At 31.2% G+C, this 24554-nt stretch overlaps 1 protein-coding gene across 3 annotated transcripts in view; it reads right to left on the bottom strand.

Annotated features, from left to right (window-relative positions):
- LOC108917110 (acetylcholine receptor subunit alpha-like) overlaps window positions 1-24554 on the bottom strand; it is a 238116-nt gene that overhangs the window by 19921 nt on the left and 193641 nt on the right. For all 3 annotated transcript variants that reach the window (XM_018723554.1, XM_018723556.1, XM_018723557.1), the window contains exons 6-9: window positions 18800-18915; window positions 11354-11522; window positions 3672-3808; window positions 76-222 (exon numbers count right to left, since the gene is read on the bottom strand). In XM_018723554.1, the coding sequence (XP_018579070.1) occupies window positions 76-222; window positions 3672-3808; window positions 11354-11522; window positions 18800-18915 (569 nt within the window). The remainder of the gene's footprint in view (window positions 1-75; window positions 223-3671; window positions 3809-11353; window positions 11523-18799; window positions 18916-24554) is intronic.

Here is a 24554-nt window from a genome sequence, read left to right as displayed (position 1 = left end):
TAAATGATAATGAATGTCTATTTGTAAATTTGGATAATTCTGTGGTTAACACTAAATTTTCTAACATTCACTTACCTTCTCCTATCTAACTGATAATGAGGCCGCCTCATGACTAGAAGCCTTGGAAGAATGTGGATAAAAACACGTCGCACCCATGGTGCCATCACATGAGTTTGAGGAGAACGAAAGTGGACATTTAATACCACTACGGTAACGCATATACTACAACAACAAATAATTATTATTGTAGTTCAGTTTACAACGTAAGAATTGCCTTAATATTAGGTACTACGAAATATTGTAGAAATATGTTAATGCTTTCAAATAATATTTGTGTTAAAAACGTACTTTCTATACAATTATTTTAGTAAGGATTTATATAACGAATCACTCCTAGAAATATTTTCTTCTGTTTTCACTTGTAATAAAAATAAGATGAACACGTTTATTTTATTTCAGCTTGGAAAGGGAATTCATTATTTTAAAAAGCTCTCGCTGCATCTTGTCGGCGAAACAAAAGACACGAAAATAACTCCTGCACAAGTAATTATTTTCGCTTCCATATTTTTATACTGTTGTCAGAGTAATACTGTTATATTTTCAGATATCAAGATGAACTCATTCATTTTAGTAAATTCACAATATAAGACGGTATTTGATACAATTTTCTTGTGTGTATTTGTTTCAGGAAAATTTCTGAAGTGAAGAATAATTTAATTAGTAAGTCGTAGATGCTTGCGGATTTATTCAATATTTTAGATATACAGGGTGTTTCCAAAACTTGTCAAACAATTAAAACAGACAGGAAATATTATTTTTTCATAAACAGGTATACGAGGTTTATTCAGAAAATAACCGAACCCTTTTAAAACACGCGCTAATGGTGATATTTAGTGAAATGCGGTTGGTAGCATTGCGTTGGGCATAACCTCCACTGTAACCACATCTTCTTGGATTGTTCAATGAGTCGTAACAGGAGAAGAAAGCTGGGTTTGCGGCTACGTCATTGAGACAAAAGTTCAATCATCACAATGGATTGACATAGGATCTCCACGTCCTAAGAAAGCAAGTGAGTCTCGACCCAATGTCACTGTTTTTTCGACTTTAATGGAATTGTGCATTTTGAATTCTTGTCTCAAGGTGAAACAGTGAACCATGTGTACTATCAAGGCGTTTTACAACGGTTAGGTACGTGAAAAAATTCGCAAAAAGAGACCAGAGATGTGGCAAAACAACGGTACTTGCACCATGACAGTGCGCCCGCACACTCAGCTTTGTCAATTCGTCAGTTTTGTGCCATAAATCGGATTACTGTCCTCCCTCACCCTCCTTACTCTCCAGACCTGGCGCCTTGTGTATTTTTCTTATTTTCGAAATCAGTGCCGAAAGGACGACCTTTTCATACTATTGATGACATCAAAACAAATTCGTCACAGATTTTAGCATTTCAAATGAAGCTATCCAGGACTATTTTGCGAAATGGAAACACCGTTGAGAAAAGTGTGTGAATAGGAGAGGAGAGTTCTTTGAAATAGACAAGGATCAATAATGTATAAAATAAATAATAAAGTTTAAAAAAATTAAGTTCAGTTATTTTCTGAACAGACTTGGTATGACTTAGTAAGGATAATTTTCTCTTAAGGTAAAAGTATTGCCCTATAGAGACGGAAATGATAAATTTATTATTTTTCTTAATTAAATGACTAAACTAACTAAATGAACTTTTACAATTAATTTAGTTTCAGTAGAACACTTGTTGTAAATATTGAACAAAACTTGAATAAAATTATCTATACCTATTTTGCCTAACAAATATTTTCTAAATAAGAAATAAGAATTTTGAAAATAATTAAATTGAAAATGAAATTGTAAAAGCAGTAAAAAAAACAATTTCGCACTCGGGGAGACATATTTTTTCGTTTGTTAAATGGTATTTTCATATGTTGTTGCAAAGTATTATTACTATTAAGCAAAACATTTTTTATGAACATAGTTTCCAAAACGCTTAGAAAATAATTACAGGGTGATATATGGATATAAATATTTTTTAATTAATTTCTAAATGGTTGACCAAATCCTAATGAAACTAGAACAGGTTTCTAGATTAATTATGACATAATTCGATATTTTTCTTCTTATATCTTAAAAAGTTGGAGGCGTTTTCGGTAAAATAGTAAACTTTTCTGAAAACTCATCTTAAAAAGTACTTATGAAAATATCGATCAGGATAAGGTATTTGGATGATTCAAATTCTGAAAAAAAAATGTGCCGTTGATTGCTTGAAAGCTTTTTTAAGCCGTTATATGTACTAATTAAAATAAAATAAAATAACTGATAGGAGTATGACGCTGCAATTTATTCTTTTCTAGATATGTAATTTTCCATTAGCTTAGAAACTTCAATAGTCCTAAAATATGATATTAAAAAATTCTACAACTAATTTGGGACACACGATCATAGGAAACTTTTTGATCAAAATTACATTTTCTGTCTCATTTTTTAGTTTGACACTAAAATTTAATAACAAGCTAAATTGCGTCTATCTTTTACGATAATATGAAAATTGCTAGCTTTTTTTAAATGTATATATTTTATTGTTTTTTAAAATTGTACGTCCAGTACCTCAGTTTTTGTGAACGCCTCTGACTTTATTATAGAGACAGGATGTCGAGTAGGATTTTGTATTAACCTCTTCGTTTTTATTCACATCATTCCGGGGCGCCGGGACGCCCACAAATTTTAAATTTATGACAGACGCGATTTATGAGTTCTGAGATAATTATATTAATCCTCGGGATTTATATTCTCACATAATTAAAACTGACGTACTCTGTAAATATTAAATTAAATTATAACCAGTAAAAATGCCAATGAAAATACAATACAATGCAATAAAAATTTGTGAACGCCGACTTAAAGGTAAAGTCTAAGTTTAAAATCGAATTCAATTCCGATGAAAGTTTTAATTATCAGTACACTTTTCTGCGACACTCTGTATATACAACACCACGTAATTTTTTATCTGATCAAAGGTAATAAGGGCTGTACCTATATAAAGTACCTATGTCCAGTAGTATTACGTCCTATTATTATGTCCTAAGTATTTGCAAAGTCACCATTAAAGACGCCTGTAGTGAGAAACGGTGAAACGTTTGGAAGCATTGGATGTGACTAGTTGTAGAGGTCACTGTGGCCCGCCCTCATAGAGCCTAGCCCAAGAACAACAAGGGCAGGTTCAAGATTCCTAGCTAAGGCTAAGGAAGTGAAAGGTAATTCTGTAATATACACAGGCCATGACATAGCCGAAAAGCCATAGTATTGTAAATATTAGCATATGCTGTAAGAGCCTTACATTGGAATAAAATACCATTGGTTTTACACAAAATTTATCCAAATTTAATGAACTATAAAAAAAGTAACCGATTTTCAACTTTTTATATCAAATACAAAAAAAAACAAACTAGCGATTTAATCTTTCCGAATCTACGTTCTGGGAGACTGTCCACCATTTCCTGGACACCCCGTATTTTGACAGAAATCCGCTTCCCACAAAACGTATTATTTTAACTAGTGTACTAGATGTTCCTGTGGGTTAAACGTGAATGTTATGAATGATTACAACGATTTTCCTAAAACAATAGACCTTATGAGTATGGCATGAATATACTTACCTAAACGTATCTAAAATCATTGTAAACAATACGAATTTACCGAGCAAAGGCACCACAAGCGAAGTGGGCGGGATTATCTCGGCCAGCAAGAGGAAGAACACGGTAAGTGACAGCAATATCGAAATGGATAAACTCACCTGAAACAATAATAACAGTGATGCAACCAGGATATTTTTGTCAAATCATTATTGTTCAGTTTAATCCCCGTTTTGTACTGTTGGATTCTCTAAAAAATCGAGAATATTTTATTAGAATTTTCAGAAGAACAAGTACTATGTATCTAAAGCACAGAAACAGGAATAAATAATAATATAAATTACGATACATACTCAATAAGTGTCTTTTACCCACAGAAAACAAATGTAACAAAACGAGATGGGTGCACAATCATATTAATCATTAACAACTAAATAATAATAGTTATTAAATAAAAGCTAGTGATATTCATATGAAATATTGAGTATCTGGGATTTCAGTCAAAAGAAAAGTAAAATCATATACAGTGTGTCCCCGGATGGGATACCACACTCTTTTATTGTTGATTTTTGGAAAAAAAAAAGTTAATCTTGATAAAAAGTTTTGCTTAACTTGGGAAGCCATGGGCTGTTATATAAAATAAAACATACAGGGTGTCCAAATAGTTTCAAAATGTAATTCCCAAATAAATAATCTAATGGGGATAAGTCGGATGCCAGTGCAGGCCAAAGTATTGCTCCAAATGTTCTTCCATAAAGTAAGACCATTACTTTATGATACATTGTGCCACACCAGACATTTACTTTTTTCTGATTATTAGTATCAATTGAAAATTTGGATTATATTTAGCCCAGTACCTACATATCTACAATTTTGAGAGAAAACCACGCCATCAATTGTGAATGTTGATTAAGTTGAGTAAATAAAATATTGTGATGAACGAATCTGTTTTCAATCAGTTTCTCGCCCATTGTTAAACAATAGTCCAAACGGCGACCATCATTTCCATCAAGCAATTTATGAATAAACATTGATTTGAATGGACAGATTTTGTTGTATACTAAAATTCTTTGAATATGAGATCTGCTAATATACAGGGTGTCCGCGTTTTTTGTAGCAGGACTTTCACAACTTGTACTAAAAGGCCTTTAAAAAAAAGTTCTTGTAAACATATATGTATAGATGCGTCGTTTTCGATTTACAGTGTTCAAGTTTAAAATGAGAATTGATTTTTTATTCGTAAAACGAAAACTCCTTTTTAGACTTTGTTGAAACTTGGCAACTTTGTTTGTAATAATAATACTCATTTTCTCACATAATTTAATTTGTACTATTTTCTCCAGTGGCGTCACAATAAGATAAAAGCTTGATAAAAATATGTATAAAAAAAATGGTACGCCACTGCTTTTTGGTAAGTTTGAAATTTTTCTCAGATTTAGCTATCAAAAATACAACTTTTTTGTTATTTACATTTTTTCCTATCTCGCTTTGACAGACAGAAATAAAACTTTTTGTTTCACACAGTTTATTGTAAGATAATGAAAAAAATAAACAACACGGTATGGAAAAACAATTTATTTAGTCTAAAAAAGGGGTTTTCGTTTTACGAATAAAAAATCAATTCTCATTTTAAACTTGAACACTCTGTAAATCGAAAACGACGCATCTATACATGTTTACATGCACTTTTTTTTTAAAGGACTTTTAGTACAAGTTGTGAAAGTCCTGCTAAAAAAAACGCGGACACCCTGTTTATGTTTTCTGACCATTTCCTGAGTAACATCTTTGGATTGTCTTGTACATCAGGGTCCATAATACAACAGTAGCAGCATCGTTATAGTTGTATCCTTTTTTTTTTTCTTTAATATTCTTTACATCAGTAATGGTATCGAATTACAGCTACATTTGTATACTTTTCATTAATTTGTATTGCATATCGATATGAAACATTACCGATTCAGCATTATTAATAAAAATTATTCGATAACTATGTTGACTTTGACATTGATAAAGAAATATGTGAGATGGTTAAAAATTGCGGTGTTTTTTTATTTGCAAAATGTGATTATTCTCTTCGTATTTACCTAACCATTTATTGAGTTCTCGAACAACTTTGTTAAATACAGTTTTGAATGAAAATAAAAATTAAAGGCACTTTGCTTAGGAAAAATTTCACATTTTGAAATTTTTTGCATGCTTCGTATGTTTTATTACATATTTGATTACTGCCCATAGCTTCCCAAGATTAGCAAAATTTTTTATCAAGAATCACTTTTTCTCGAAAAATAAAAAAGTTTACAAGAGTGCGGTACCCTGTTCGGGGACACACTGTATATGAATACTGAATACTGAAATATACTGAAATGTAAATACAGGCGACACTATCATTAAAAGCGACAGGATTTCTGCGTCACTGTTCAATCCAATATTTCTAAACAATTTTGTTTTTATTCAAGAGACCATCTGTTTTAGATTTTTGTAATTTTCAAATACAGCTACTAGCTTTATAAAATAATACGGATATCTTTTATAATAAACGATTTTAAAACAGTATATGTAAGCAACTAAAAAAATCCTTGGAAAGAAAATACCTCATACTTTTAGTGATTTCATACTATACTTTTAAATTTTATCGCCGAATTGGTGGTAATTAATTAGCTATACGTTATTAAATCCAAACAATTCTCATGATTTTGATAATTTAAATTTTTTCCAGGCATTTTACATTATAACGCAACTGTAGGTAAACCAAACGGATAATACCTATTTGACAACGAGAACCACGTTCAAACACACCAGTTTAAATTAAAATTGGATTAGATTTCGGTGACCGATCCTTTTGGTGGAGTGTTGTTTATTAATTTTTTTTTAGAGCCAGAGTAACAACCAGAAGAGAGTTGGTAATAATATTGATCTCTCTGCGTATGTGTTCATTAGATGATTAATGAATATGCATTTATACGTTCCGTTCAGCACAAAGAGAATAAATTATCACGCCCCTGAATTTTGTGGTCATATTGAATTCTGTATGCGACTCCCTAAGTAAGGTTCATCCAAATAAATGGATAAGTTATTAAAACGTTCTCCCATAAAATTTCCATTAAGTTTGGGTCAGTTTTAAAATTTCCTCTTACGAGCCTTGAATTGATTGAAATTAATCTTTTTTCAGGTGCCCCTTTACATATCAAAATTTTTGCTAATGAAAGTTAATATGGCAAAGAGTGAATATTAAGGTATTTTAAGATTTTATAATAATTATTATTAATATTTTTTTAGTTATGTTATGTTACAGTAAAAAAAATAAAATTTCGTATTTGAATGCTCTAAAAATTCACAGGATATGTGTCTAGAAAACCATTTGTTAGAAGTACACGGGCAAAGAATCTAAATTGTGATTTAAAGTTTGTGTTCACGGGTTCCTCCTCAAAATGTTATCCTCAATATCAATATTTACTTTTTTACGGTTGCACAGGAAGTAACTGTCACCTTTTTTGTAGACTAGACACAAAATTTTTACCTAAACTATTGAAATATCTACTAGTTAGTTAAAATTTTGAGTGATGCTGATTGTGGTACGTAATCAGGAGGCTTAGAGTTTAACAGAGCCGGCTCGGGAGTCGGCGGCCTTCACAGCTGACTCGCGTTTTGAACTGTACAGTTATTTACGGAACCTTGTAGTAGTTGGTGTCGCGTCGATACCTTTTTTATATCTACTTTAAATTGTATTCGCTCTGTGTATTTAAATAATTATTTATAAATAGTAACATAATTTACATTAACTACTATTAGTTGTGGGGAAAATTGAAGTAAAATGCCAAAAGGGGAAAAAAACTAGACGGGAATTATTTCAAATGTGGTTTGACAGTGATCCCGAGGATTACAGGGACATACGTATTAAAGGAAATGACCTGTTTTGTACTATGTGTGAACGCATTATAAATTCTTGTTACAAAACTAAAGTGACAAGACAGTTGAAGAGCCAAGCCTCGTCCACAGCTGAAGACTGTATTTTTCTATGAACTTGCAGAAGCCTTTCTTACAAGCAATATTCCATTAAACAAACTAGAAAACCCTAAGTTCCGTAATTCCGTAAATTGGTATCACATGGACTATCCCTAAATGAACAATTTAATATAATGGATGATGTACAAAATAATATATACGATGCCAATAATGTACGCCCAGTCAATAGTACGATAAAATAAAAAATGCAAAGAGTGTTGGAAAAAATGCAGGATACACCATTTTGGGAAACCTGTGTAAAGTTTTATCTGGTACAAATTAGGAGTTACCAGCACATATATTAATATATAGTTCATGTTTCAACAATTTCTCGTACTGTCCGTTGTCAACAGTAGACGTTGAACGGTAGTTTTCCCTACACAAGTTAATATTAAGTGATAAACGTCACCGTTTCACTAAAGAAAACTTAGAAAAGCACGTAGTAATATGTTTTAACTCCTTTCAATATGCCATAGAAGCCTTGTCTCAACACTAAGGTTTATAAGGTAAAAGGTGTCATTTAAATTTATATAGGTATTTTATCCTCTACTTAACCTTGCTCTTTGGCAGTTGCGACATATTTTCTGTAAACATATTAATATTTTCAGTAGTAATATGACTACGATCCTGTCAAACTAAGCGCCGCGCTAAGATTAGTAATCAGATTTTTAATCAAAAAATCCCTAAAATGTTTTTTTAAATCGCTAATAAAAAAGCGTTGTCAATCGGTTCAGCAAGCGCATGTTGTCGTTGATAATGTAAAATGACGTAAATGCCAAGACCGCTATTTGAGTAAATTCAAAGAAAAACAAACAAATTTTCAGTCTGAAAATCTTGGGGACCAACTAATAGTTGAGTTTTTTCATATTATTTTGACGTGTAAAATTAATTTTTGGAGTTGCTGGGATTTTATTATCATTAAGGGGCTTAAATCAAATTGACTTTGGTCGATATTCTTTTTATCGCTTAGGCCAATTTGCAAGGTCAACGACGATACGGAAGGCCACCGTACTTGTGATTTTCTCTGATTCTCTGGTGAAAATTGTTCATAAAGATCAATATTGCTGTAACTTTCTTAATATTGCCTCAATCTGTCATTATTATACTGACAAAACTCGAGTTTATTGAAACTACCTGTTGCTAGATAACTAAATTGAATTTTGAAATATTGAAGTAAATATTTTTGTGTTGAAGTTGCGAGGCAGCTACATATATTAATTCCTCTCTATACAGGGTGTCCCACTGAGAACTTCATCGATTGATATCTAGGAAAGTACTGCTACGAAAAATTTGAAAATTTGGCAACATGGCAATGTCCCTGGGGTGAACATATTTGAAATATCTAAAACTCTCCAGCACTTCCTGTTATACCGGAAGTCGACACCAACTTCGTTATTTTAAATGGGACACCNAAACTCGAGTTTATTGAAACTACCTGTTGCTAGATAACTAAATTGAATTTTGAAATATTGAAGTAAATATTTTTGTGTTGAAGTTGCGAGGCAGCTACATATATTAATTCCTCTCTATACAGGGTGTCCCACCGAAAACTTCATCGATTGATATCTAGGAAAGTACTGCTACGAAAAATTTGAAAATTTGGCAACATGGCAATGTCCCTGGGGTGAACATATTTGAAATATCTAAAACTCTCCAGCACTTCCTGTTATACCGGAAGTCGACACCAACTTCGTTATTTTAAATGGGACACCTTATATATTTTTGCATTTTCGGATTCTGCGAGAAATTTGAGAGTCACTTTATTAAATATTCCCTATACCTAGGAGTTATAGATTTTGAGATATTAATTAAAAAAAAAAATTGACAGATGCAAGAGTCCGCGAAGATGCTAGGTAACTCTTTTCAAGAGCGCGGTGTCAAGTAGATTTTTGTTACGTGTAAAGGAAATAAGTAACCCTAAATTATGGTATGCTAACAAATTAAATCATTTAATACTAGGTGTTTCATTTTTGCTGTTACATTTTGATAACTTCAAACAGCTATAACTTTGTTAACTTAAATGGAACACCCTATATTTTTTTAACTCTGTCGTATGCAGATTGAAATTTCCTTTCAAGCCATATAATCATTAAGGTTGCAAGATATTTGTAATTTTCAATTTTTGGGACAGTTTTTCTTGTATCAAACCTGTTGTCAAATTGGCCATGACAAGAAACACTCCAAAAACAATTGAAATACATGGCATGTGTCAAGTTAGTTGTCAAATTATTATTGTTGTCTCTGACAAGTTTTTGCCGAATATGTAAATAAAAATGTCTGTGGATCGTTTAAATTATACTAATGAGGATTATTTTAATTTGTTTGTTATTTATGGAAAAAATGACAAAGTAATTTCAAGAATATGTATAGAATCTACTGCTTTTTTCCATAAATAACAAACAAATTAAAATAATCCTCATAAGTATTACAGATATAACAATAATTTGACAACTAACTTGACAAATATCAAGTTATTTTAATTGTTTTGGAGTGTTTCTGGTCATGGCCAATTTGACAGCAGGTCTGATACGAGAAAAACTGTACGAAAAATAGAAAATTGCAAATATCTCTAAAAGTAGTAACGACCACCCTAACAATGCTTATATGGCTTGAAAAGAAATTTCAATCTGCATACGACAGAGTAAACAAATACAGGGTATTCCATCTAGTTATAGCTGTTTGAAGTTTTCAAAATGTAACAGCAAAAATAAAACACATAGTATTAAATGTTTTAATTAGTTCGTATATACCATAATTTAGTGTTACCTATGCCCTTTATAGGTACCAAAAATCCGCTTGATGTCGCGCTCCTGAAAAGAGTTACTAACGTCTCCGTGGACCCTTGCATTTGTCATTTTTTTTTAAATTAATATCTCAAAATCTATAACTCCTAGGTATAGGGAATATTTAATAAAGTAACCCTCAAATTTCACGTAGAATACGAAAATGCAATAATATATAGGGTGTCCCATTTAAAATAACAAAGTTGATGTCGATTTCCGGTATAACCGGAAGTGCTGGACAGTTCTAGATATTTTAGTTGTGCAATACTTTCCTAGATATCGATCGACGTAGTTCCCGGTGGAGCACCCAGTATATGCCACTGTATGACGTGTTTGTAAGGTAACCTAACGAATTTTTGTTCCAATCAGATAAATCAATGACCCAAAAGATGTTTTTTTCTAACTTCAACTACCTGTATCTTAAAACTCAAGCCCACGTTCATAAAATAATTCAAAAATTTATTGCTTAAAATAATTTGGTCTGTCACTTGGTTCCGGATTCATTGTATCATACTATCATTGTATGAGGGGTATTCTACTTAAAATAAGGAACTCGGCAAGGTTTTCATTGAGGAGGGAAATCTTTCCGTACAAAGGTTCAGATTTCAAGTTAGATTTGTTCCTCATATATTTCTATATAAAATTCGTCGTAATACATTCTATATAAAAAAAGTACAACGCAAATACTACTGGCTTTTCTTTTAAATTATATAACTATAAATTCGTCAAGCCCGCTTTTCAATTTTATTGCTTCCCATCTAGTTTTCCACCCCTGACCCAGGGAAATCCTTTTACCTATTTTAAACAGAAAAAAAATTCCCACAATACGTTCTTTACACCTGTTTGACAGTGATTCATTGTCCGTCACCGTCGTACAGGCACAAATAAGACGGCGCGAGAAATAAAGAATGATGGACTTACTTTTTCGCCGCTGTCGGAGGGTAGGTAGAACACAAGTACGGTGAGGAAGGAGATCCCCATGCAGGGTATGATGAGGTTGACTGTGTAAAACAGCGTCTTTCGCCTCATCGTTATGTTGAATGTTATGTCGAGGTACGGTTCATCACAGCACGTGTAGAACTTTTCATTCCTGGAATGAGTACAAACTTTTTGTTAGAACTGTCGTTTTATAGATATGAGGAAATATTTAAAATAAATAAACTTTAAAATCTTAAAAGTACCAAGACTTTTGTTAGGTTGAACAAAATCTCAAATCGATATTTTAATTTCTTTCTTTCATTATTTTAACTTTCAAAGTAGTGTACCTATGTTTTCAAGCGACCTCTAAAAATAAATATCAACGAACTAATAATTTTTTTGTATTGAATTTGATGAACAAAAGAATAGAAATAAATCACGAGACACTTTAAAAACATTAAAAAATTATAAATATTTGATACAGTGCGGTAATAGATTTTGCTTCGAGAAATTTTTTAAGTGTCTCGTGATTTATTTCTATCCTTTTATTCATCAAATTCAATAAAAAAAATTATTAGTACGTTGATATTTATTTTTAGAAGTCGCTCGAAAACATTTTAGGTGCACTACTTTTAAAGTTAAAATATTTATGAGTGGCCTTTAGAAATTAAAATATCGATTTGAAATTTTCAGAATCGAGATTTTTTTCAACCCAGAGAATGATAAAATAACGAGATTTTTTTTTAAATCAATTTTTGACGATTTTGGAAATTTTTATAAATCTCGCGCGACCTTAAAAAAATATTTTTAGAGCTAATTTTTTGAGGGAGCTCTTAAAACATGATAAACTAACATATTTTCACAAGAGACACGAAAAAAAATATTCGTTTTTTTTTTGGGCCACCCTAGTATTGATACGTCGAATTAGTGCATCCCGAGTGGTCACACTAGCTTTTTTCATTCATGTTTGAACCAGCCCCATAAACACTAATCTAGTGCTGTGAGGTCTGGAGATTTTGGAGTCCAACTAATTGGACCACTCTCCAGTAGTACGAGTACATACTTCTAATTCATTTTTTAAAAAGTAGTAGTGGTGTACTGTGCGTCGATTCCTCAAAATTAAAGGGTCAATTAAATAATTATCGGATCATATCACACCATACGTTTACCGAAAACTATACTGAAAATTACTTTCAAGTGAATTTTCCCCTGATAAAGATTTTTTTTAATCAAACAAATACTCGAGTTATAATTAGTTTTTTAAACTGCGCTTTAAGTCTTGAGTGCGCCAATGAATGGAGTAAATGAGTAAATCAGCGCTCCCGGAATTTACGTATGAAGTTGTATTCCTCACTGCTGTGCGAAGTTAAAAAATAATTTAACAAATCAGATTGTTTTGGTATAATTTACGGACTTGTTATTTTAAAGTTTTCATATTTTTTTGATATCATTGTTGTAGAAGAGCCGAATTGTAAAAAAAATCTATTTCTAAAAATTTTTTAAAAAGATTTGGTAGTTGTTAACCAATACGTTGCTAATTTTAAATAAAACTAATTTGTGTTTTAAAATAATTATATTTGCCGTTTTAAAAAACCGAAATGAAGGCAACGGAGAATAGTCTCCGCTGTTCTGTTTACATGCCTATGTTGCAAGTGTTTTGATATATCACATGCCTGTCGTCTGTCAAGTTAATTGAATGTCTAAAGAATATCCTCTTCCTCGTTCGACTCGGAAGCCAGAAAATCATCATCTAAATCGCTCATACTAAAATAGATTATAAACACAAAATATAGAGGCTATAAGTATCTATAATAACTCTATGATTTTGTGTATTCAATGCTCATGCTCCAAGAAAAGATCTTCTATTCCCTGCTCAGGCCAGGTACCAATTCCACATTTCTGAACTGATTCAGAACTAGTTCGATCATTGTTGGAACGCTGTAAGTACTACTCAGTTCTATATCTGTTGGAATGCGAATTTCGTTCTGTGCGATCTCCGTCCGGTTCTGAACCAATTCTCTTGTCTAACGAAGCTCATATCGTTTTGTGAAAAGCTGTTCGTATAGTACCTTTGTGTGGTGTAAGTGTATAACCTTATAAAGTTATTTATTTCAGTATTTAGTGACGGTACAGTGCATTGTGTTTTCTTTTTCAAGTTTATAAGTGATATTATGAAAAAGAGCTGATATGATAAGAGTCTACTTTCTGTCCGGAGAAAACGATTCTCTGCAAGAAGACGATATCAGATGGATTATTCCAAGGTACAGTACCTCACGGTGGGGAATGTGATATTTGCTGTTTAATAATATTTTCTTTAAATTATGAGATTTGGTAACAATGCATAGCCCAATTGTCAATCGTGCATGCGCTGCGACTAATACGCAGCGTTGTTTGAGGTCATACTAGCTTTAGAATTTATTCAGATATTATACTAGCACTGGGAAACTTTGCGGTTTCGCACAGTTTGTTGAAAACCCTGATAAATACATTTCTATCAGGACATACGTGATGTGAAAATCGTTGATAATCCTCAACGGCAGTATTAGCATTCCCATTACCAAACCCCATAAACAAACACCATATTTGCATATTCTAAATTTGAATAAGTTCTTGACGTTTTGCAACACTTTGATCCTACAAACAAGTAATCAAATGTTAAACTATTGCAATATAAAATGACACTGATAAATCTCCTATTTTTGACCTTGGAACATGGCACACTCTGATTTCAAATTTTTAAACTTGAAAACAAATGAAAATCGCATAACAACATTTGTGTTCTTCTTATTATTTTGACATGTAGAGTCACTAGAATCCATTTCTGGAGTCTGGTGCGATTCACCCGACTCACCCTACTGAATCTAAATTTTCAAGGAGGAATCAGCCCATTAATTTTTTCGCAATTATTTATTTACACTTGAAAATTTTGCAAGCACTTAGAGGTTAGCTTCTATAGACACATTTTACCTTTCCTACATCTAGTTTATTCAACCTTACTACACTAAAATCCATCGACACAGATAAATTTAGTCGAATAGACGAAATCCATCAAGTGTGCTTAATATTTAAGGTGTTGTGTTTGAAAATAGTTGAGTCGTGCTGCGCCACTTAGCTACTTTTCGTCATTAAAAATTTAATAGCCTCTTGGCTTCCGAGCAAGCAATAATTTAGACTTGCGGCTTTGGAGAATTATAAAAAGCTTGTAATAATTTTAGCACATGACATAAAATTACATAGAGCGCAATTAATGTTTAAAAGTACTTAAGTGTAATCTCTTTTCCTTTTATTTACCCATTGTGGAAACATAATTTTTTTCAGGCAATTTATATTTTATTATGTAATTCTGGTGCTTCTCCAACATTTTTTTCATTTGAACAATAATTTCCTTCATATTAGTTTGAATTTGAACAAATATTTCAGTTTACAAAAATATTACAAAAATTAAAACATTTTTAGAAAAATATCAGAATATCTATGAACAATTTACCTGTAAAAACTGCTTAATATTTGTACCTATCAATATTGGCAAATTCTAGTCACAATTTTGCCTTACTAATTCATATTTTACATATTAGATAAACAAATATAAACAGTAAATTGAAATGTACATAGATTTGTACAGAGCTTGATTAAACACACAACAAGAGTGATTTTCTGCTTGTTATTATGAATCTATTCATTTATATTTAACACAGGATATAGTAAGCATGGTTAGTATCACAAATACAAAAACAGATGTTAGGTATATCTGATTTGCTATAATTTGTCATAGTATTCTTTTCATATAATATATTTTTATTTTTAATTTCTCTGTGGATGGATACCTAAACCTTGCTTTTCTCTGAAAATAGACCAAAATAGTAGAAAATTTTAAAACAAATTACAAAACGCATTTTTTGCCCGTGCTTTAACTTTTATGATATAGATAATTTTTGACATACCTACATGATGTTTCAGAAATAAATTCATACATTTTATGAGAATATTCCTTTCGTAAAAACGAGCAAACCGTTTTATATAAACCATGATAAGAAAAATTGGACTTAATTTCGCTTCTCAATAATGCATCAATTTCTGCCCACTCGATTGAGTGAAATTTTCCTCTATTAGTATGAGTAGGCCCAATACTGACTGAAAATGTACTCAATAATTTCACTCAATGGATTCAATCAGCTTTCACTCAGATAGAGATTTACAGTGGAGGGAAATGCATCGATTTTCTGATAGACTAAAATTTTTTGAAAAAAAATTCTTTAAATATTTTAAATGTGTGTAATAACAGCTCCACAAAATTTGATACAGTAATACCTACATTAAGTGCTTTCAACACCGCATGGTATAGTTGTTACGATCTCAATTGGAACCGTATAAAAACATTTAACTCATAAATTCTACGAAATCCATAGACGTCCAGAAAACTTTAGCCCTGTCTCGTCTAAATATACTATATTTCGAGCTATATTATCATATAATTACCATACGATTGTCAAGTTTTTTATGTTTAAAATCGCATTGTAATAGAGCATGTCGTAAAATATCTAAAGATTTATAATTATAATCAGGATAATCCTTAGTTTATCTCGAATCATGTTTAAAGCAGGAACTTTATTTTCATTATACATATTATAAATTGTGCGTCGCATTACATCTGGTAAATCGTCAATTTTTTTTTAATTTTGTACTTTCCCGTTTCCTCTTTGTACCGTGATCAATCCTTCTTTAATTACGGGATAAATTGTCGTTTTTGATATCTTAGTTAATTCGTCAATCTGTTTCCTAACTTTTTTATCACATTGTTCACTATTTTCAATTTTCAAACATTCATATATATTTAATATAATACTTTGACTTTTTACGTATACATCTTTGTTTTTAAACTCTGAGTTTGGTTCGATACTTTCGACAAAAACCGGTTCCACTATTTGAGGATATTCCCCGAGTTATTTCGTTATCCTCCGCTTCAAAGAGTCTCCAGACAGCCACGCTAAATTACTAGATAATTACATATGACATTTATTTTAATAACTATTACCCTTTACTGGTTACGATATGAACAAATAATATCAACTAATAAATAATAATACGTATTATACCAACACATGCCACGCAATGCTCTGTACTGCACTGGCAAAGCGACAAAGCTAAGTGAACGCGTGTACCATACAAAAAAATTATTTACGACCTAGTGGACCAATACAGGTTTGCTTTGATGATCAGCGCGCCACTGTCAATTCTACATCAGGCGGACTAGTTTACCAATAAAGGACTCGCCGAATTGCTATTCGAGTAAAAATTACGAGACACATCATGGTCAAAGCATAGGAAGAAATTTCAGGAGAAGTGCATACGGTCCTGTGCTTTAAGATTTTCAGGTTCCAATTGACATCGTAACAACTATACATTTGAATTTCCACTGCCGTGAAAACTCCTTAAAAAATGTTAGTTTAATTTTTCGTAGTGCCCGCCTTCAGATTAAATACATAAATTTAGTGATTTTTTCTAAATATGCAGAAGTTACTCCTTACTCCCAATTGTATTAGTAACTGAAATGCAGCATTACTATGTCAGATTTTGTAAAGCTGTGATAATCACAGCTTTACAAAAACGTAATGGAAAAAATATCTTTTTCCAGAAAACTAGTGAACGATATATTTCCGGACTAAGATTGATATACATTTTTTTCTTAATTTTATCTAATGCATATTCTCATGTTTGTACATTTTCTGTTGCATATTCTATCTATAATGAAACAAGAAATTAATATGTATATTCTGGTTAATTTTAAAATAAAGTTCATCATATTTAAAATCAACTTGAAATATTTACATCTTAGTCAAAAGTGCAGATTTTTCTTCATAAATGTATTATTTTCACGTTTTAAAACAGAAATAGTAAAAATACCTAAAGCAACATCAAGGAAGTAGAAAAGAAAAGAAAAAGCAAGCAGCAGAGAAAATTCTTAGGAGTAATTTAGCTGATTGCTGGTAGATGTTACTATTGTAGAAAGAAGCAATAATGGAACAGAAGAAAAAGAAGTATACGAAATTAGTTATTGGTGAAGTGAAAATTCTAAAAATTTCCAACAATTTTGTATGGACTTGGAAAAGATTATATACAAGATAAATTATAAATAACAATATCACAATTCTTACGAAAAGTTTTCGCAAATTTGAAAGTATGTATTCAGACAATTAAGCCTCAGAAGCAGAAAATTAAATTTTACTAAAAATTTTGGAAGCAATTACGAAAGCAATATACGCTATTTTACTGGAAAAATACAAGTCATACCAAATGGTCTCTTCGACCTTATGGAGTTTATCCATTCTGACCACTAAAAAATAGCAAGCTTTTCAAACAAGTAACATTTATGAAATATGTTCCACAGGTGTACCTACCTAGAGGAGTTCGTTCGTATACGATGAAAATATAGAAGATAAGGAAACAATCGTCGATTAGAATAAAAACCAAAACAAATGCCACCAGATCGTTTACTGTAAACTTAAAAAGAGCTATGTGACTTTATAGGAATTATTCACAGCTAAGGACACTGCACATCAGTCATAGACAGTTCATATTTTATAACACAGGAAAGTGTTCAGTTCAAGTTGTACGAATGCATTGTATAGAAAGAACTTCTAGCAAATTCGAATCCTACCTTAGGCTAGAAATTCCAAGTAAAATTAATGATATAAATTTAAAAATACATATTACATGGAAACATTCTACAGTAGTGAGCTGAAGATAAATAAGTTGATAAAACAAACAAGAATTCAAGCAAACACGACCTTGTATTAAGTAAGTTACTATCAAGTCCTGCGAATTTTTATTAAAAAGTTAGACATTTATGCTTATAAACCTCAGTTGTAACAATCACTTGACATTTAATGAACTATTCTTCAAAATATTTCAATTTAAAGTTCCAATTGAACAATTGATATCAATTCACAATTTTTTTTCACATTTTTTTATTAATTTTCGAAAAAACATTGTTTGAACTTGATCGATTGTGAAATGCTTTTGTAATTTCAAACGCAAAAGAAGCATTTCACGATAATTTAAAATAGGTAAAATATAATTATAATTGTTGCTGAAATTGTTAAATTTGGCGAATGCGCCAGTAATAATTTATTTTAGATTTCACACAATTTTCAAGCCTATTAATGTAGTGGTGTAGACACTATTCTGAATGCTTTACAATCCTAGAAATCCATTTAATGTGACCTATATTATTACGCAGCTACTTAAATTTTGTGAATCAAAACTTTTACGGAAAAGGACAGTTAACTTTTTGTCGATCAGGCCTGTCAGGAGGAACCAAAAATCACGGCTTAATTTCATGCGAGATTTATTCAGCCATAGCGAATTAGATGCGACACAGACAAATGAGTATTTAAGTAGCGGAAATAAAACGTAAAGGAAAAATGTTAAATCGTTTTGTCTTTTGCCTACCTGACAGCAGGTACTTCTAATATATCCCATTCTACGGAAGTGTAAAACTCTGTCAAATCGATACCGATGTCCACCACGTTGGAACCTTTCATTTCGTCCAAATGCCGGAGATCCACCTAGAACATAAAAAACGTTTTTCTTTTTTCAAATTTATTTCTTATAAAGTGTTACTTCAGTCGGTTTCTGTGATAAGAATAAGTTTTGTTAACAAAAAATTATTGACAAAGACTCGCCATTCTGCCATTGAATAATATAATACAATACGTACAATACAATACCTATCATTACAATAATTACATAATATAATACAAAAACACATACCAGATATATTCAAANTGATCAAACAACCTATCGTTACTCGATTTTAAATTTAGCGCCAATTTGCCGCGATCTGATTGGTCGAGAGATGTGGCCAATTTGAATGCTACGCTCTGACTGGTCGATGGGCGTGGCCTAAAAGTGGAGTGGAGGGGGTAAAATTCGTCAAAAATGACCAGGATGAACCTTCATAAGAAAATACATGGGATTTTGGCTCCGTACGCCCCTAGCTTATCTACTAATATCCTTTCTAATAATATCCGTTTTTAATTAAGTTTAGAAGAAGCTCTTTTGTTTTTATTTTAATAATCCTATAAGTTATCCCAGTCGAAATAGTGAATTTGTTTTGGCTCTGTAATAAAGAAACACAATTTCCAAAGATAAAGATTTTTTCCAACTTATCTAAATGATTATATATTTTTCGAGGCATTCTTGGAAAGTCGTTAAAATATTCCTATTGTTATTTTTTGCAATGCCTTGCACTTGACAACTGCGAGGTCTATTTAAATTTAAAAGGCTTAATGAAGTCATTCAGTTCAGCAGTTGGAAATCCATCTAGATAGAAATCTAACGAATATAAAAGATGAATGTCGGTCGCAATCCCACAGCTAAATTCGCTGCTTAGACTATCAGCTTAAACGTATAAAGCAACACTTGATTCAATCTCCAAGTACGATTTAGTACGGTAAAACAGCAACATTAATTTTAAATAATTGCAAAAACAGCCTATTTTCTTTGGATAATTCTTACGCTTAGCGCATTTGCACATTTCTACTTTAGAGTTGAAAACGAAAGAAATTAAATGGAGGAACTATCACTGGCTTACGTGAGTCGTATTCTAAATTCTTATTATTTAAAATATAATTAATTTAATAATAATTATTGTGATATTAAATGTCGGAATCTATAAATAATGTACTGAATATAATTATGTTGTCAATTTAGTTATTAATCCAGATATTATTTAAATTCACTAATTAGGTAAATACAATTTTTTTGTATACCACAGTGTATTTAAATAAATTCTATCAGATAATATTTAAACTATAATCAAATTTGGCATGGAGTACGATAATATAGGGTGTCCCATTTTACATTACGCACCTAAATATCTCGTCTGGGAAGCAAATAACACTTACGGAAGACATTTGGTTCGGAGGGGGACATCGGATGGTGACCTTCAATTTGACCTTGAACTTCAGGGCCATTGGAAGGTCAAGTCTAATTTTTTTTAAATACTAACGATCCCAGATTCGGAAAGAGCGTAAAATTTTACGTTTATATAGGTACTTAAGGCTCTTATTTAGAATGACCTTTAAAGATTATTTCAAGGACAAAATATTATAATTTACGCAGCTGCATATTTCGTCAGGGGAGCCACCAATCCGAAATTAACCATTACAAAAGTTGTTGCGTTCGCAGGAGGATATCGGATGGTGTCCTTCAATTTGACCTTGACGAAGAAGAAGAGCCTTAAGTACCATCTAAACGTAAATGAACGTATCTATCTAAACGTAAACGAGACTTAAGTATTTATCTAAACGTGCTAAAATTTTGTACTCTTTCCAAATCCGGAGTCAAAAATAGAGGTTCCTACTTAAAAAAATTAGATTTGACCTTCAAATGGCCTTGAAACTCGAAGTCAAGGTCAAATTGAAGATCATCGATATTCCCCTTCGAATTCAACAACTTTCGAAAGGGTTATTTTCGGATTGGTGGTTTCCCTGCCGAGATGTTCAGGTGCGTAATTTAAAATATTTTGTCCTTGAAATAACCTTTAAAGCCCATTCAAAGAAGAACCTTAAGTACCTGTTTAAACGTAAAATTTTGCGCGCTTTCCGAATATGGGGTCAAAAATAAAGATTCCTATTAAAAAAAATTCAAGGTCAAGGTCAAATCCTAAGTTCAACAACTTTTGTAAGGGTTATTTTCGGATTGGTGGCTTCCCTGACAAAATATTCAGGCGCGTAATTTAAAATGAGACACCCTGTATAATCACATCCCATTGGTAGGTCATCTTTGGTGAAATTTGTGTTAATGAAATGAATTATTATTAAGTTAATAATAATCTTATTCATTCGATAAGTTTCTGTTTTGTAAAAGTTCAAGTATTTCTCTTTTATTTATCATATGTCATGTTAAATTCACTAGTTTTGTTCAATATTTTTTTAATTTGGGGTGTCCATTTTGATTACTGATTCCCTTTTCTTTTAAATATCTATTTCAAGAAAATTTATTAAGATATAGCTTTTATAACACTTTCGAGTGTATGTAAAATTCTACTCAAATAATTTCATTGCATTTATTATAAGTCACAAGTAAATATTGAAGTTTCTTAACTATAATGCCCGATGAACTGACAAAGAATTAAATAGGTAAGTATATAGCATCTAATCAATTTCATTATAATAATTTCGTCTGAGTAAAAACGAATTTAATAATGGTTGAATCACATTATAAAAACTTAACTCTAAATTGTTCTTATATGCCCGTGATAAAATAAAAAGTCACTCACTGGGAAGTTACAGAAACTCGTATTTGAGTTGGGTCAATTCTTCCTTAACACGTAAAATTGCTATTGTACTCCTATGAAGATAGTAAAAATTTTACTCAATCTGGCGTTGGCAGAAATTGATACAATATTGACTGAATTGTTACTAAATTTGTAATTAACGAAAACAAGCAAAGGTACAAATTATTTAACAGTGAACATTTTCAATTCTAAAATGGGTTCTGGTTATGATAATAGCAAGTTACTGGAGCTAAAAATATTGAAATTTTATGTAGGTATATATTTATACTTTAACGTAATTAGTTAATTGGTTTCGCAGTTACAATAATATTATCTTTAAATTTAACTTAAACAACGTGTAATTCGCAAGTGAATAAACTTTGGAACATAATTATCATATTTTAGTCTTAGCACTGGAAGCACTTGTGCTACTTCATTTAAAAACATTCTGCAGAACATTAATAAAGTTTGCTTCAAAAAATGTTTAAATAAGACCACAAGGTTTTGACTTAGGATATTTTTACCTTTCAATTATCTGAACATTATGATCCAAAACCCACGAAAAGTCTTATCTAACTTATGAATTATAGCGAATACAGTAAAATATGGGTATTGGCTTTTGTAATTTAATCAAAATTTTATGAATTGAAAAAGTACTTTGACGAGATTTGAAGAAGAAATTTCTTTTACGTTTGAGTTATAATAAAATTAACAAGAAAACTTTTGAACTTATACATAAGATGCAAATTAAGTTAACTTCAAAAAAAGCAACATTTTTTTTACTTTCATTAAATATTACTTTGTTTTTAATTTGAGCCGAACTGATTACTTTCTTGCTCCACTGATTGTCTTTTAAAATCAGGGCAAATCTTCGTCCATATTTATATTGAAAAAAAAAACAAAAGTGAGACTAAGACATTTAATTCTTACAGTTTTATCATTTAAAGATAAATGCTTGTGTCCTTTTTATTAGTTCGTTTATTTGATTGCTATATTTAATTTATCTGAAGAAAAACATAAATTAATTAAAATACACGGCTATACCATTTTATTATAAAGTAATACAATTGTTTTATTCACATATGACAGATGTTAATAATGATAAAATATTTACAGGTAGTAAGTAAACACATTTAACCACCATGGTAGAATGTTTTGATGTTACTCATGTTCTTTGTCTTCCCCCAACTAAAGCTATATTAATTGCTTACTATTGATTGAAACAGAGAGAAAAGAAAACACTGTTCGAATTTCTACGGTTGAATTAAGAAAATTGTGGTAAAGATGATGAGAATATGTCTTCATCAAATATTGTTGAAGGAAAATTCGAATTTTGCAAATATTTCAGAGACTGTCTCACTGAAGCTGGAAAAATTTTATAGTTATTTTTTTGGGAAAAGAATTTTAAAAATAATATTCGTTTTATATTCATCTACAGAGGGATTGCTACTGTAAAATTATTTTCATATGTAAGAATTAAAATAATAGTAAAAATAATTACATTATTATCAATATCCTTCTGGTATGTAGGTACTTACATGAACATCTTTACTTCAATAGTTTTAGTTATCTAATGCATATTTAAAATTAAATGAATAATCTTATTCCACTTAAACTACAATATAGATAATCACTTATGAAAATTAAAATAATATTGTTCTAAACAAATTGAAACTTCATATAAGTATCCCTATTAAACAATGAAATGCAATGCAATTTCATGAAGAATCGTTTTTTGTCTTGAAAATTATGGGGCTTTTGACTTCAAACTAATTTGTAATTTTTAATAAAAAAAATCGCGTTATATTTGTTCCATGAAGGTGTAACATCTACCACAACCCAGAATTTTTGCATATATGGCAATTGCAATCTGCCTGTATAAAAAATAAGCGTTTTTTTACCAAAAACTGCCAATATCTCAATGAAGATGCATTTTTTCTAAAAAGAGTTTCAAATAAAAGGTGTTCAAAATTAAATTTCCTACAAAATTCCTATGAAAAATTTCGATTATCCCTATAGTTTTCCAGTACATACTTTTTGAGGTTAATTATTTTCTTGAATTTGTTTGAGTTAGATTAATACCCTAACAAACAGCAACAACTTGTGGGAGATAATAATAGAATACATGTATTTTTTTAGAGAAATCTAGCCAATTCACTTTTGAAATTTTTGGAATTAATGCCAAAATTCCAATTGCAACAAAAGCCAGATCCGCGTAATTTATGGGGCGATTTTCGGAAAGACTGGAGCTCAATAGTTTTATTAGGCCTTCTAAGAACAACCACGGGCAGACGAGGATCAAGTAGTAAAGATGTCATATTTGTATTTAGAGGGTGGTCTGAAGAACTTTTGTCGCGGAGACTAATAAATTTACAAACCGATAATTAAAACAACCCCAAAAACACTTCGGGTTAAGTAACTCCTTGAAAATGTATCACCATGTGACAGTCATATGTTGCGTCCCGGAGGCGTAAACCTATGCTGGGACAGAACAAAGAAACCGATACTTTTAATTTAATTTAATTTTTAATAACGCGCGAAATACATTCCAAAGAACGTAGGAATTCCAAGAATAAGTTGTTAGAAGTTGTTAGAAAAATAATAATAGATGAAATAGCTGGTTTTTAGGCGGATTTTCCAAGCTATAAGAATAAATTAAATGAGATTGACTAATCCGTCCCGTATTGCTGCACGGAGTCACTAGAGGAAGGCTAGGGTTACTAGTAAGTCCAGTTAGCCACAGAATTATTTATATAAATGTAAATTCAGTCCATTAGATAGGTAACTATTAACATGGATAGTTATGCCAAATCGTTCCGATATTCAGGGTTCCCGCCAGTAAGATCAGAACAGAAATGTCTGGACCCAAGAAATGGGCGTGTCGAATCGAGGTGTCGAATTCAGGAGAGATCTTCGAAAAAGGCA

This window comes from Anoplophora glabripennis, unplaced genomic scaffold (genome assembly GCF_000390285.2).
Source record: "Anoplophora glabripennis isolate ALB-LARVAE unplaced genomic scaffold, Agla_2.0 scaffold45, whole genome shotgun sequence".
In the NCBI taxonomy this organism is placed as follows: Eukaryota; Metazoa; Arthropoda; class Insecta; order Coleoptera; family Cerambycidae; genus Anoplophora; species Anoplophora glabripennis.
The sequence above is the reverse complement of the archived record's forward strand: the minus strand, read 5'-3'. Positions and strand labels throughout refer to the sequence as shown.